General features: G+C 44.9%; 2 protein-coding genes across 2 annotated transcripts in view; one reads left to right on the plus strand and one right to left on the minus strand.

Annotated features, from left to right (window-relative positions):
* Positions 1-6,274, plus strand: part of chtf18 (CTF18, chromosome transmission fidelity factor 18 homolog (S. cerevisiae)) — a 29,463-nt gene extending 23,189 nt beyond the window's left edge. The window contains exons 21-22 of the mRNA XM_029708341.1: positions 3,873-3,939; positions 6,071-6,274. Coding sequence (XP_029564201.1) covers positions 3,873-3,939; positions 6,071-6,192 — 189 coding nt within the window. The 3' untranslated portion in view covers positions 6,193-6,274. The remainder of the gene's footprint in view (positions 1-3,872; positions 3,940-6,070) is intronic.
* A 165-nt stretch (positions 6,275-6,439) lies between these two features.
* Positions 6,440-15,653, minus strand: LOC115158917 (guanine nucleotide-binding protein G(I)/G(S)/G(O) subunit gamma-13). Its single transcript, XM_029708342.1, has 3 exons — positions 15,317-15,653; positions 9,851-9,948; positions 6,440-7,412 (listed from the first exon to the last, which is right to left on the minus strand). Exons 2-3 carry the CDS (start codon positions 9,946-9,948, stop codon positions 7,307-7,309), a joined length of 204 nt encoding a protein of 67 aa, XP_029564202.1. The 5' UTR covers positions 15,317-15,653; the 3' UTR covers positions 6,440-7,306.
* Positions 15,654-16,930: the final 1,277 nt, after the last annotated feature.

A 16,930-nucleotide genomic window follows, 5' to 3' on the forward strand; every position in this document is an offset into this window, starting at 1 on the left:
GTGGAGGCTATATACAGGGGGTACCGGTACAGAGTCAATGTGGAGGCTATATACAGGGGGTACCGGTACAGAGTCAATGTGGAGGCTATATACAGGGGGTACCGGTACAGAGTCAATGTGGAGGCTATATACAGGGGGTACCGGTACAGAGTCAATGTGGAGGCTATATACAGGGGGAACCGGTACAGAGTCAATGTGGAGGCTATATACAGGGGGTACCGGTACAGAGTCAATGTGGATGCTATATACAGGGGGTACCGGTACAGAGTCAATGTGGATGCTATATACAGGGGGTACCGGTACAGAGTCAATGTGGAGGCTATATACAGGGGGTACCGGTACAGAGTCAATGTGGAGGCTATATACAGGGGGGTGCCGGTACAGAGTCAATGTGGAGGCTATATACAGGGGGTACCGGTACAGAGTCAATGTGGAGGCTATATACAGGGGGAACCGGTACAGAGTCAATGTGGAGGCTATATACAGGGGGTACCGGTACAGAGTCAATGTGGATGCTATATACAGGGGGTACCGGTACAGAGTCAATGTGGATGCTATATACAGGGGGTACCGGTACAGAGTCAATGTGGATGCTATATACAGGGGGTACCGGTACAGAGTCAATGTGGAGGCTATATACAGGGGGTACCGGTACAGAGTCAATGTGGAGGCTATATACAGGGGGTACCGGTACAGAGTCAATGTGGAGGCTATATACAGGGGGTACCGGTACAGAGTCAATGTGGAGGCTATATACAGGGGGTACCGGTACAGAGTCAATGTGGAGGCTATATACAGGGGGTACAGAGTCAATGTGGAGGCTATATACAGGGGGTACCGGTACAGAGTCAATGTGGAGGCTATATACAGGGGGTACCGGTACAGAGTCAGTGTGGAGGCTATATACAGGGGGTACCGGTACAGAGTCAATGTGGAGGCTATATACAGGGGGTACCGGTACAGAGTCAATGTGGAGGCTATATACAGGGGGTACCGATACAGAGTCAATGTGGAGGCTATATACAGGGTGTTACGGTACAGAGTCAATGTGGAGGCTATATACAGGGGGTACCAGTACAGAGTCAATGTGGAGGCTATATACAGGGGGTACAGAGTCAATGTGGAGGCTATATACAGGGGGTACCAGTACAGAGTCAATGTGGAGGCTATATACAGGGGGTACCGGTACAGAGTCAATGTGGAGGCTATATACAGGGGGTACCGGTTAGTTGAGGTAACATGTACATGTAGGTAGAGTTATTAACGTGACTATGCAAAAGATAACAACAACAACAACAACAACAACAACAACAACAACAGAGAGTAGCAGCAGTGTGGGGGGAGGAAACAATGCAAATAGTTTGGGGTCATTTGATTAGATGTTCAGGAGTCTGGTGGCTTGGGGGGGTTAGAAGCTGTTCAGGAGTCTGTGGCTTGGGGGGGGGTAGAAGCTGTTCAGGAGTCTGGTGGCTTGGGGGGGGGTAGAAGCTGTTCAGGAGTCTGGTGGCTTGGGGGGTAGAAGCTGTTCAGGAGTCTGATGGCTTGGGGGGGGGGGGGTAGAAGCTGTTCAGAAGTCTGATGGCTTGGGGGGGGTAGAAGCTGTTCAGGAGTCTGATGGCTTGGGGGGGGTAGAAGCTGTTCAGGAGTCTGGTGGCTTGGGGGGGTAGAAGCTGTTCAGGAGTCTGATGGCTTGGGGGGGGTTAGAAGCTGTTCAGGAGTCTGGTGGCTTGGGGGGGTAGAAGCTGTTCAGTAGTCTGATGGCTTGGGGGGGTAGAAGCTGTTCAGGAGTCTGGTGGCTTGGGGGGGGGGGGGTAGAAGCTGTTCAGGAGTCTGGTGGCTTGGGGGGGGTAGAAGCTGTTCAGGAGTCTGATGGCTTGGGGGGGTAGAAGCTGTTCAGGAGTCTGGTGGCTTGGGGGGGGGTAGAAGCTGTGTATTAGTCTATGAAACCAGGTTAATAACAGATGGTGTGTATTAGACTCTGAAACCAGGTTAATGGTGTGTATTAGACTCTGAAACCAGGTTAATGACACATGGTGTGTATTAGACTCTGAAACCAGGTTAATGACAGATGGTGTGTATTAGACTCTGAAACCAGGTTAATGGCAGATGGTGTGTATTAGACTCTGAAACCAGGTTAATAACAGAGGGTGTGTATTAGACTCTGAAACCAGGTTAATGGTGTGTATTAGACTCTGAAACCAGGTTAATGGTGTGTATTAGACTCTGAAACCAGGTTAATGACAAGTGGTGTGTATTAGACTATGAAACCAGGTTAATGGTGTGTATTAGACTCTGAAACCAGGTTAATGGTGTGTATTAGACTCTGAAACCAGGTTAATGACAGATGGTGTGTATTAGTCTCTGAAACCAGGTTAATGGTGTGTATTAGACTCTGAAACCAGGTTAATGACAGATGGTGTGTATTAGACTCTGAAACCAGGTTAATTGCAGGTGGTGTGTATTAGTCTCTGAAACCAGGTTAATGACAGATGGTGTGTATTAGACTCTGAAACCAGGTTAATGGTGTGTATTAGTCTCTGAAACCAGGTTAATAGTGTGTATTAGTCTCTGAAACCAGGTTAATGGTGTGTATTAGACTCTGAAACCAGGTTAATGACAGGTGGTGTGTATTAGTCTCTGAAACCAGGTTAATGACAGATGGTGTGTATTAGACTCTGAAACCAGGTTAATGGTGTGTATTAGTCTCTGAAACCAGGTTAATGGTGTGTATTAGTCTCTGAAACCAGGTTAATGGTGTGTATTAGTCTCTGAAACCAGGTTAATGGTGTGTATTAGTCTCTGAAACCAGGTTAATGGTGTGTATTAGTCTCTGAAACAGGTTAATAGTGTGTATTAGTCTCTGAAACCAGGTTAATAGTGTGTATTAGACTCTGAAACCAGGTTAATGGTGTGTATTAGACTCTGAAACCAGGTTAATGACAGATGGTGTGTATTAGACTCTGAAACCAGGTTAATGGTGTGTATTAGTCTCTGAAACCAGGTTAATAGTGTGTATTAGACTCTGAAACCAGGTTAATGGTGTGTATTAGACTCTGAAACCAGGTTAATGACAGGTGGTGTGTATTAGTCTCTGAAACCAGGTTAATGACAGATGGTGTGTATTAGACTCTGAAACCAGGTTAATGGTGTGTATTAGTCTCTGAAACCAGGTTAATGGTGTGTATTAGTCTCTGAAACCAGGTTAATGGTGTGTATTAGTCTCTGAAACCAGGTCAATAGTGTGTATTAGACTCTGAAACCAGGTTAATGGTGTGTATTAGACTCTGAAACCAGGTTAATGACAGATGGTGTGTATTAGACTGTGAAACCAGGTTAATGACAGGTGGTGTGTATTAGTCTCTGAAACCAGGTTAATGACAGATGGTGTGTATTAGACTCTGAAACCAGGTTAATGGTGTGTATTAGACTCTGAAACCAGGTTAATGGTGTGTATTAGACTCTGAAACCAGGTTAATGACAGATGGTGTGTATTAGACTGTGAAACCAGGTTAATGACAGGTGGTGTGTATTAGTCTCTGAAACCAGGTTAATGACAGATGGTGTGTATTAGACTCTGAAACCAGGTTAATGGTGTGTATTAGTCTCTGAAACCAGGTTAATGGTGTGTATTAGTCTCTGAAACCAGGTTAATGGTGTGTATTAGTCTCTGAAACCAGGTTAATAGTGTGTATTAGACTCTGAAACCAGGTTAATGACAGATGGTGTGTATTAGACTGTGAAACCAGGTTAATAACAGATGGTGTGTATTAGTCTCTGAAACCAGGTTAATGACAGATGGTGTGTATTAGTCTCTGAAACCAGGTTAATGACAGTATTAGTGTTAAATTACTAAAATGTCGTCTGTGTTGCAGCCGGAGGTGGATTTCTTCGGCCGAGCCGTCGCCCCCAAGGAGAAACCACAGGTGGTCTCTGCTACAGGTAACAATACATTTAACGTAGCATCTCTGGTTCAGGTAACATTACATTTAACGTAGCATCTCTGATACAGGTAACATTACATTTAACGTAGCATCTCTGCTACAGGTAACAATACATTTAACGTAGCATCTCTGCTACAGGTAACAATACATTTAACGTAGCATCTCTGCTACAGGTAACAATACATTTAACGTAGCATCTCTGCTACAGGTAACATTACATTTAACGTAGCATCTCTGCTACAGGTAACATTACATTTAACGTAGCATCTCTGCTACAGGTAACAATACATTTAACGTAGCATCTCTGCTACAGGTAACAATACATTTAACGTAGCATCTCTGCTACAGGTAACAATACATTTAACGTAGCATCTCTGCTACAGGTAACATTACATTTAACGTAGCATCTCTGCTACAGGTAACAATACATTTAACGTAGCATCTCTGCTACAGGTAACAATACATTTAACGTAGCATCTCTGCTACAGGTAACAATACATTTAACGTAGCATCTCTGCTACAGGTAACATTACATTTAACGTAGCATCTCTGCTACAGGTAACATTACATTTAACGTAGCATCTCTGAGTCGGGTAACATTACATTTAACGTAGCATCTCTGCTACAGGTAACAATACATTTATTGTATTGTTACCTGCAATCAATCCCCCATTGCTGACTACAAATGATCTATAACTTTGCTAATAACTCACTAACTAGCAAAGGATATTAACAATATGCACACGTGGCTACATGCAGCTCTCGATTTGATCTCAAAACAAGTGCATCTATTCACGACCGCTCATGCTGTAAACACAGTCCAGTTCATCTACTCACGACCGCTCATGCTGTAAACACAGTCCAGCGTGACCACCCATGCTGTAAACACAGTCCAGTGCATCTATTCACGACCGCTCATGCTGTAAACACAGTCCAGTTCATCTATTCACGACCGCTCATGCTGTAAACACAGTCCAGTGTATCTACTCACGACCGCTCATGCTGTAAACCCAGTCCAGTTCATCTACTCACGACCGCTCATGCTGTAAACACAGTCCAGTGTATCTACTCACGACCGCTCATGCTGTAAACACAGTCCAGTTCATCTACTCACGACCGCTCATGCTGTAAACACAGTCCAGTGTATCTACTCACGACCGCTCATGCTGTAAACACAGTCCAGTTCATCTATTCACAACCGCTCATGCTGTAAACACAGTCCAGTGCACCTATTCACGACCGCTCATGCTGTAAACACAGTCCAGTTCAAATTGAATGGCACAGATCCATATATGGTAATGGTCTATTTGCATATAGGCCTACTGCAGCTCTGATTGGTTATGGCGCACCGGTCTGTGTACGAGCTGAGTAGTGCGTGTCAATGCAATAGAATCCTACTCCGATGCGTTCTGCCTACAACAAAATCTCTTGCGTAGTTCGTTTTGTTTCGGTATGTTGCATTGAAAGTGTCTAATATCGTGTTGATTCGATCACAACAGCCACAGTAAAGGGACACGTTGATAGTGTTAACAAGAGAAAACTCTAGAACGGCGGTAACGGTTCACGATTTCTTTCTGGGTCCAAACACAAGCCGAGATCTATACGCTCAGATTTGTTTTTTTAAAATGGCTTTAAAAAAAACCTAAGCCTATACAACAACCAGTTGATGGACTAGGAATGTCTTGGAGATGGACGTGACCACTCTGCTTTAGGAAGGTCAGGCTGGTGCTTCTCTTCTGGGGGCGGATATTACTGTCTCAGTCCCCGGGGGGGAGACACGGGGCAGTCTGGGGGCTGATATTACTGTCTCAGTCCCCGGGGGGGAGACACGGGGCAGTCTGGGGGCTGATATTACTGTCTCAGTCCCCGGGGGGGGGGACACGGGGCAGTCTGGGGGCTGATATTACTGTCTCAGTCCCCGGGGGGGGGTAGACACGGGGCAGTCTGGGGGCTGATATTACTGTCTCAGTCCCCGGGGGGGGAGACACGGGGCAGTCTGGGGGCTGATATTACTGTCTCAGTTCCCGGGGGGAGACACGGGGCAGTCTGGGGGCTGATGAGGGAAGGTTGTTCATGTGTATCTGTGTGTGTTTTAACCGTGAACTGTCTCTCTCTCCGTCTGTCGCTAGGGGAGGTGTGTGTGGAGGTTGCCATGGGGACGGCGGTTGGCAACAGTGACGTGTGGTTCCGTTTTAACGAGGGCGTGTCCAACGCCGTGCGACGCAACGTCTACATCAGAGAACTGCTATAACACACACAGACACACCGCACGCGCACACACCGCACGCGCACACGCCACACCGCACGCACACACCACACCGCACGCACACGCACACACACTGCGCGCACACACACACACCACACCGCACACGCACACACACTGCGCGCACACACACACACCACACGCACACACACTGTGCGCACACGCACGCACACACACCACACACACGTGTACACACACACACACACACGTTAGTATGTAAATGACCACGAGTCAATCTGTCAAACCACCTCTTTATTATGTTTGATTGACAGTGGAAACAGCCAATAAAAACATTTGTATTCTGATTGACAGTGGAAACAGCCAATAAAAACATTTGTATTCTGATTGACAGTGGAAACAGGCAATAGAAACATTTGTATTCTGATTGACAGTGGAAACAGCCAATAAAAACATTTGTATTCTGATTGACAGTGGAAACAGCCAATAAAAACAGTGTATTCTGATTGACAGTGGGTGAAAAAGCCAATAAAAACATTTGTATTCTGATTGACAGTGGGGGAAAAGGCCAATAAAAAGTGATTTTAGTTAACAACAAACTTCTATCTGGTTCTTTTAACAAAGGAAGGGGGCTACTTTCAATGCAGGACATGCTGCTCATAGGAAGGAAGGGGACTACTTTCAATGCAGGACATGCTGCTCACAGGAAGGAAGGGGACTACTTTCAATGCAGGACATGCTGCTCATAGGAAGGAAGGGGACTACTTTCAATGCAGGACATGCTGCTCACAGGAAGGAAGGGGACTACTTTCAATGCAGGACATGCTGCTCACAGGAAGGAAGGGGACTACTTTCAATGCAGGACATTCTTCTCACAGGAAGGAAGGGGACTACTTTCAATGCAGGACATGCTGCTCATAGGAAGGAAGGGGGCTACTTTCAATGCAGGACATGCTGCTCATAGGAAGGAAGGGGACTACTTTCAATGCAGGACATGCTGCTCATAGGAAGGAAGGGGACTACTTTCAACTAAAACCATAGACATGGATGTACAAATAAATAGGACGGGATAACTTGGTGTGTGTGTGTATCCGTGTTGTGTGTGTGTGTGTCTCAGTGTTGTGTGTATCCGTGTGTGCGTCCGTTAGAGGATCACACATTTGCCTTTCTCCACCCAGGGGTTGGCCCTCATCAGCTCTGGGTTCAGGAACGGGTCATCACACACACACCCCTCGATCCATTTCACCAGCCTGCCGAGAGAACACACACACACACCCCGTTAGACCACACCCCTCGATCCATTTCACCAGCCTGCCGAGAGAACACACACACCCACACCCCGTTAGACCACACCCCTCGATCCATTTCACCAGCCTGCCGAGAGAACACACACACCCACACCCCGTTAGACCACACCCCTCGATCCATTTCACCAGCCTGCCGAGAAAACACACACACACACACCCCGTTAGACCACACCCCTATTAGACCACACCCCTCGATCCATTTCACCAGCCTGCCGAGAGAACACACACACACACACCCCGTTAGACCACACCCCTCGATCCATTTCACCAACCTGCCGAGAGAACACACACACACACCCCTATTAGACCACACCCCTCGATCCATTTCACCAGCCTGCCGAGAGAACACACACACACACCCCGTTAGACCACACCCCTCGATCCATTTCACCAGCCTGCCGAGAGAACACACACACACACCCCGTTAGACCACACCCCTCGATCCATTTCACCAGCCTGCCGAGAGAACACACACACACACACACACCCCGTTAGACCACACCCCTCGATCCATTTCACCAGCCTGCCGAGAGAACACACACACCGTTAGACCACACCCCGTTAGACCACACCCCTATTAGACCACACCCCTCGATCCATTTCACCAGCCTGCCGAGAGAACACACACACACACCCCGTTAGACCACACCCCTATTAGACCACACCCCTCGATCCATTTCACCAGCCTGCCAAGAGAACACACACACACACCCTGTTAGACCACACCCCTCGATGCATTTCACCAACCTGCCGAGAGAACACACACACACCCCGTTAGACCACACCCCTCGATCCACTGGGATTCAATCCGATCTCAGGTTGAGGTTCTAGGTGTTTTTTAAAGGTTCTGATTGGGCCGACAGCGTTTACCGTGAATAGGATCTCCCCAAACGCGGAAACATTTGCTTTTAAAAACCCATGATGGGTTTGAATCCCAGACTTAAACAAGGTTGCTAGTTTGAATCCCGGACTTAGGCAAGGTTGCTAGATTGAATCCCGGACTTAGGCAAGGTTGCTAGATTGAATCCCGGACTTAAACAAGGTTGCTAGATTGAATCCGGGATGTAGACAAGGTTGCTAGATTGAATCCCGGACGACGACAAGGTTGCTAGATTGAATCCCGGACGACGACAAGGTTGCTAGATTGAATCCCGGACGTCGGCAAGGTTGCTAGATTGAATCCCGGACGTAGACAAGGTTGCTAGATTGAATCCCGGACGTAGACAAGGTTGCTAGATTGAATCCCGGACGTAGACAAGGTTGCTAGATTGAATCCCGGACGTCGACAAGGTTGCTAGATTGAATCCCGGACGTAGACAAGGTTGCTAGATTGAATCCCAGACTTAGACAAGGTTGCTAGATTGAATCCCGGACGTAGACAAGGTTGCTAGATTGAATCCCGGACGTCGACAAGGTTGCTAGTTTGAATCCTAGACGTAGAGAAGGTTGCTAGATTGAATCCTAGACGTAGAGAAGGTTGCTAGATTGAATCCCAGATGTAGAGAAGGTTGCTAGATTGAATCCCAGACTTAGACAAGGTTGCTAGATTGAATCCCAGACTTAGACAAGGTTGCTAGATTGAATCCCGGACGTCGACAAGGTTGCTAGTTTGAATCCCGGACTTAGACAAGGTTGCTAGATTGAATCCCGGGCGTAGACAAGGTTGCTAGTTTGAATCCCGGACTTAGACAAGGTTGCTAGATTGAATCCCGGACGTCGACAAGGTTGCATCCTAGATGAGACTTTGTTTTTACAACCTGACCCAACAATCCAAACTATTCACTATTCACTATTGTTTCTGCCTGAACAGCTTTAAATATGTCAACCAAAGTGTAACAGCCTAGTGGTTAGAGCACCGGGCTGGTCAACGAAAGGTCGCTGGTTTGAATACCGGAGCGGAACAAGCTGAACAATCTGTTGATGTGACCTTGAGCAAGGCATTTAAACCATAATGATTTCCAGGGAGGGACATACTACTGTGGCTGGCCATTTAAAACAACACATTACACTGCACCTATCATACTACTATGGCTGACCCTGTAAAACAACACCTATCATACTAGTGGGGGTAGAGACCAGAAGGACACTGGGGGTAGAGACCAGAAGGACACTGGGGGTAGAGACCAGAAGGACACTGGGGGTAGAGACCAGAAGGACACTGGGGGTAGAGACCAGAAGGACACTGGGGGTAGAGACCAGAAGGACACTGGGGGCAGAGACCAGAAGGACACTGGGACAGAGACCAGAAGGACACTGGGGACAGAGACCAGAAGGACACTGGGGGTAGAGACCAGAAGGACACTGGGGGTAGAGACCAGAAGGACACTGGGGACAGAGACCAGAAGGAGACTGGGGACAGAGACCAGAAGGACACTACCTACTCAGTAACAGTGATGGAGGATTTCTCTCTGTTGATGGCCAGCTGGTACTGAAGACTGTCCACCTCTCTCTTCATCTGGGGAAGGTCCAGGTCCTCCATCTGCTCACATTACATAACACACACATTACATAATACACACATTACATTATACACACGTTACATTATACACACGTTACATTATACACACGTTACATAATACACACATTACATTATACACACGTTACATAATACACACGTTACATAATACACACATTACATTATACACACGTTACATTATACACAAGTTACATTATACACACGTTACATAATACACACATTGCATAATACACACGTTACATTATACACACATTACATAATGCACACATTACATAATACACACATTACATAATGCACACGTTACATTATACACACATTACATAATACACACATTACATAATACACACATTACATTATACACACGTTACATAATAAACACGTTACATTATATACACATTACATAATACACACATTACATAATACACACGTTACATAATACACACATTACATAAATACAGTCTACACTCTGCTACCAGTCTACACTCTGCTACCAGACATATCTATACAGACTACACTCTGCTACCAGACATATCTATACAGACTACACTCTTCTACCAGACATATCTATACAGTCTACACTCTGCTACCAGTCTACACTCTGCTACCAGACTTATCTATACAGTCTACACTCTGCTACCAGACATATCTATACAGTCTACACTCTGCTACCAGACATATCTATACAGTCTACACTCTGCTACCAGACATATCTATAGTCTACACTCTGCTACCAGACATATCTATACAGTCTACACTCTGCTACCAGACATATCTATACAGTCTACACTCTGCTACCAGTCATATCTATACAGTCTACACTCTGCTACCAGACATATCTATACAGTCTACACTCTGCTACCAGACATATCTATACAGTCTACACTCTGCTACCAGTCATATCTATACAGTCTACACTCTGCTACCAGACATATCTATACAGTCTACACTCTGCTACCAGACATATCTATACAGTCTACACTCTGCTGCCAGTCTACACTCTGCTACCAGACATATCTATACAGTCTACACTCTGCTACCAGACATATCTCTACAGTCTACACTCTGCTACCAGACATATCTATACAATCTACACTCTGCTACCAGACATATCTCTACAGTCTACACTCTGCTACCAGACATATCTATACAGTCTACACTCTGCTACCAGACATATCTATACAGTCTACACTCTGCTACCAGACATATCTATACAGTCTACACTCTGCTACCAGACATATCTATACAGTCTACACTCTGCTACCAGTCATATCTATACAGTCTACGCTCTGCTACCAGACATATCTATACAGTCTACACTCTGCTACCAGACATATCTATACAGTCTGCACTCTGCTACGAGGCATATCTATACAGTCTACACTCTGCTACCAGTCTACACTCTGCTACCAGTCATATCTATACAGTCTACACTCTGCTACCAGACATATCTATACAGTCTACACTCTGCTACCAGTCATATCTATACAGTCTACACTCTGCTACCAGACATATCTATACAGTCTACACTCTGCTACCAGACTACACTCTGCTACCAGACATATCTATACAGACTACACTCTGCTACCAGTCATATCTATACGGTCTACACTCTGCTACCAGACATATCTATACAGTCTACACTCTTCTACCAGTCATATCTATACAGTTTACACTCTGCTACCAGACATATCTATACAGTCTACACTCTGCTACCAGACATATCTATACAGACTACACTCTGCTACCAGACATATCTATACAGACTACACTCTGCTACCAGACATATCTATACAGTCTACACTCTGCTACCAGTCTACACTCTGCTACCAGACATATCTCTACAGTCTACACTCTGCTACCAGACATATCTATACAGACTACACTCTGCTACCAGACATATCTATACAGTCTACACTCTGCTACCAGACATATCTATACAGTCTACACTCTGCTGCCAGTCTACACTCTGCTACCAGACATATCTATACAGTCTACACTCTGCTACCAGTCATATCTATACAGTCTACACTCTGCTACCAGACATATCTATACAGACTACACTCTGCTACCAGACATATCTACACAGACTACACTCTGCTACCAGACATATCTATACAGTCTACACTCTGCTACCAGTCTACACTCTGCTACCAGACATATCTATACAGTCTACACTCTGCTACCCGACATATCTATACAGTCTTCACTCTGCTACCAGACATATCTATACAGACTACACTCTGCTACCAGTCTACACTCTGCTACCAGTCATATCTATACAGTCTACACTCTGCTACCAGACATATCTATACAGTCTACACTCTGCTACCAGACATATCTATACAGTCTACACTCTGCTGCCAGTCTACACTCTGCTACCAGACATATCTATACAGTCTACACTCTGCTACCGGTCATATCTATACAGTTTACACTCTGCTACCAGACATATCTATACAGTCTACACTCTGCTACCAGACATATCTACACAGACTACACTCTGCTACCAGACATATCTATACAGACTACACTCTGCTACCAGACATATCTATACAGTCTACACTCTGCTACCAGTCTACACTCTGCTACCAGACATATCTATACAGTCTACACTCTGCTACCCGACATATCTATACAGTCTTCACTCTGCTACCAGACATATCTATACAGACTACACTCTGCTACCAGTCTACACTCTGCTACCAGTCATATCTATACAGTCTACACTCTGCTACCAGACATATCTATACAGTCTACACTCTGCTACCAGACATATCTATATAGTCTACACTCTGCTGCCAGTCTACACTCTGCTACCAGACATATCTATACAGTCTACACTCCACTACCGGTCATATCTATACAGTTTACACTCTGCTACCAGACATATCTATACAGTCTACACTCTGCTACCAGACATATCTACACAGACTACACTCTGCTACCAGACATATCTATACAGACTACACTCTGCTACCAGACATATCTATACAGTCTACACTCTGCTACCAGTCTACACTCTGCTACCAGACATATCTCTACAGTCTACACTCTGCTACCAGACATATCTATACAGACTACACTCTGCTACCAGACATATCTATACAGTCTACACTCTGCTACCAGACATATCTATACAGTCTACACTCTGCTACCAGACATGTCTATACAGACTACACTCTGCTACCAGTCATATCTATACAGTCTACACTCTGCTACCAGACATATCTATACAGTCTACACTCTGCTACCAGTCGTATCTATACAGTCTACACTCTGCTACCAGACAGATCTATACAGACTACACTCTGCTACCAGACATATCTACACAGACTACACTCTGCTACCAGACATATCTATACAGTCTACACTCTGCTACCAGTCTACACTCTGCTACCAGACATATCTATACAGTCTACACTCTGCTACCAGACATATCTATACAGACTACATTCTGCTACCAGACATATCTATACAGTCTACACTCTGCTACCAGACATATCTATACAGTCTACACTCTGCTACCAGTCTACACTCTGCTACCAGACATATCTATACAGTCTACACTCTGCTACCAGTCATATCTATACAGTCTACACTCTGCTACCAGACATATCTATACAGTCTACACTCTGCTACCAGACATATCTATACAGACTACACTCTGCTACCAGACATATCTATACAGTCTACACTCTGCTACCAGACATATCTATACAGACTACACTCTGCTACCAGACATATCTACACAGAATACACTCTGCTACCAGTCATATCTATACACAGTCTCCTATATGACCAGAACGTACGTACATGTGTGTGTGTGTGTGTCTGTGTGTGTGTAGTGTGTGTGTGTGTAGTGTGTGTGTGTGACTGATGAAACTGGGTCATGTGCCTTTATTTAGGTCATTTAGCTGAGCAACAGTAACAGATATATTATATATATTATTATATATTACAGATATATTATTATATATTACTGATTTATATTATATTATTATATAGCTCAGCTAGGATCATATATAAATATAGACACTCAATACGAATACAGTATACTTCTGATTTAAAATGTGGTTATATATTTATAGAAGTCTATGATTGTGTTTATATATATAATTGTTTTATAGTGTGAAATGATTATTATAGACGTCACTGATTCTCTGTTCTCCCCGGTCTCCGCGCTCATCATCACAAGCCGCCGTTTCACGGAAGGAAAAACACGTCGTTTCTGTCGTTCAGTTCCGGTAAATCCCCCGGTTTTGAGAAAACAACGTTAAATCCCTAACCCTAACCCGGTTTTTATACAGAGAAGATAACAGATAACGTTTTAATTTTAACGTCGAGGTAAAAGCCAGAGAGCCGTTATCGTGATGCAGCTGCTGTCCTCCGGTCTGTTTTTGTCATCTGCCCTATTTTATATTATTAAATAAACCGATAATCTCATCCTGCCGGGAAAATAAAAACACATTATCTCGATCAAACAAAGAGAGAGACAGCACACCGTTAAACCCCGGGTGTTTATCTAGAGAATAGAAACGGCATCTACATCCAGAGATGTTATTATGCTGATATAATACACGTTATTAAACGGTATTAACGTTACCCGGGTGTTTATCTAGAGAATAGAAACGGCATCTACATCCAGAGATGTTATTATGCTGATATAATACACGTTATTAAACGGTATTAACGTTACCCGGGTGTTTATCTAGAGAATAGAAACGGCATCTATATCCAGAGATGTTATTATGCTGATATAATACACGTTATTAAACGGTATTAACGTTACCCGGGTGTTTATCTAGAGAATAGAAACGGCATCTATATCCAGAGATGTTATTATGCTGATATAATACACGTTATTAAACGGTATTAACGTTACCCGGGTGTTTATCTAGAGAATAGAAACGGCATCTATATCCAGAGATGTTATTATGCTGATATAATACACGTTATTAAACGGTATTAACGTTACCCGGGTGTTTATCTAGAGAATAGAAACGGCATCTATATCCAGAGATGTTATTATGCTGATATAATACACGTTATTAAACGGTATTAACGTTACCCGGGTGTTTATCTAGAGAATAGAAACGGCATCTATATCCAGAGATGTCATTATGCTGATATAATACACGTTATTAAACGGTATTAACGTTACCCGGGTGTTTATCTAGAGAATAGAAACGGCATCTACATCCAGAGATGTCATTATGCTGATATAATACACGTTATTAAACGGTATAAACGTTACCCGGTGCTCTATTAGCCTTAATGATGTAGACGGTATAGACGGTGACAGACCGGATGATGCTCCTACTACACTATTAACAGATTCATCACGGAAGGAGGACGGACGGGGGTTTCTTACCGTTTTACCGGAAACCTGGTGCTTCTGGTCGTGAGGTTCTGATCCAGATGAGCTGTAGCCCTGAGTTTAGCCGATGTTCCCAGACAGACGACACGCGATTTAATAAACCCTCCTTTCCCAAAACTAACGAAAACGGTACAAGTGGAGGCCTCGAGCTCCAACGGGGGAATTAGCGGTGGTTAGAGCGGAAAAAATCAGGAAACGCTCGAGCAGCTCCCAGTAGACAGGACCGACTACAGCGAAAGAGAGAGATCAATCCGCTTCTATCGTCTGCCTGTGGAACTGCCTCACTCCCTCTCTCCTCCTCTATCAGACACTCCCTCTCTCCTCCTGTCTTCTATCAGACACTCCCTCTCTCCTCCTGTCTTCTATCAGACACTCCCTCTCTCCCTCTCTCCTCCTGTCTTCTATCAGACTCTCCCTCTCTCCTCCTGTCTTCTATCAGACACTCCCTCTCTCCTCCTGTCTTCTATCAGACACTCCCTCTCTCCCTCTCTCCTCCTGTCTTCTATCAGACTCTCCCTCTCTCCCTCTCTCCCTCTCTCCTCCTGTCTTCTATCAGACACTCCCTCTCTCCCTCTCTCCTCCTGTCTTCTATCAGACTCTCCCTCTCTCCCTCTCTCCTCCTGTCTTCTATCAGACTCTCCCTCTCTCCCTCTCTCCTCCTGTCTGCTGTCAGACGCTCCCTCCTGTTTTCCCCGGGAGAGATCAGTGGCGCCGCTATGTTTGGTAGTCAAACACGGAGGAGGGAGGGAGGGAGGAAGGGAGCACCTGTATGGAAATCCCATCAGGCAAATGAAGCGGACTGGCTGGAGTTTAGTCAAACCTGACCAGCCTGGTCTGAGAGACAGACTCTAACCCCGTAATGACGTCAACCAGCTGCTGTTTACCTTTCAGATATCAGACAGGAAGGAAGAGGAGGTTAAAAAACCCAGATAGCTGCTGTTTACCTTTCAGATATCAGACAGGAAGGAAGAGGAGGTTAAAAACCCAGATAGCTGCTGTTTACCTTTCAGATATCAGACAGGAAGAGGAGGTTATAAAACCCAGATAGCTGCTGTTTACCTTTCAGATATCAGACAGGAAGAGGAGGTTATAAAACCCAGATAGCTGCTGTTTACCTTTCAGATATCAGACAGGAAGGAAGAGGAGGTTAAAACCCAGATAGCTGCTGTTTACCTTTCAGATATCAGACAGGAAGAGGAGGTTATAAAACCCAGATAGCGGCTGTTTACCTTTCAGATATCAGACAGGAAGGAAGAGGAGGTTAAAAACCCAGATAGCTGCTGTTTACCTTTCAGATATCAGACAGGAAGGAAGAGGAGGTTATAAAACCCAGATAGCTGCTGTTTACCTTTCAGATATCAGACAGGAAGGAAGATGAGGTTAAAAACCCAGATAGCTGCTGTTTACCTTTCAGATATCAGACAGGAAGGAAGAGGAGGTTAAAAACCCAGATAGCTGCTGTTTACCTTTCAGATATCAAACAGGAAGGAAGAGGAGGTTATAAACCCAGATAGCTGCTGTTTACCTTTCAGATATCAGACAGGAAGGAAGAGGAGGTTAAACACCCAGATAGCTGCTGTTTACCTTTCAGATATCAGACAGGAAGGA

The sequence above is a fragment of the Salmo trutta genome, chromosome 22 (genome assembly GCF_901001165.1).
Source record: "Salmo trutta chromosome 22, fSalTru1.1, whole genome shotgun sequence".
NCBI lineage: Eukaryota > Metazoa > Chordata > Actinopteri > Salmoniformes > Salmonidae > Salmo > Salmo trutta.

Coding starts and splice junctions, on each gene's coding strand:
- LOC115158917 (XM_029708342.1), bottom strand. CDS start 9,948: ATGGAGGACCTGGACCTTCCCCAGATGAAGAGAGAGGTGGACAGTCTT. Junction 7,413..9,850: donor TCCTCCATCACTGTTACTGA/GTAGGTAGTGTC, acceptor TTCTCTCGGCAG/GCTGGTGAAATGGATCGAGG.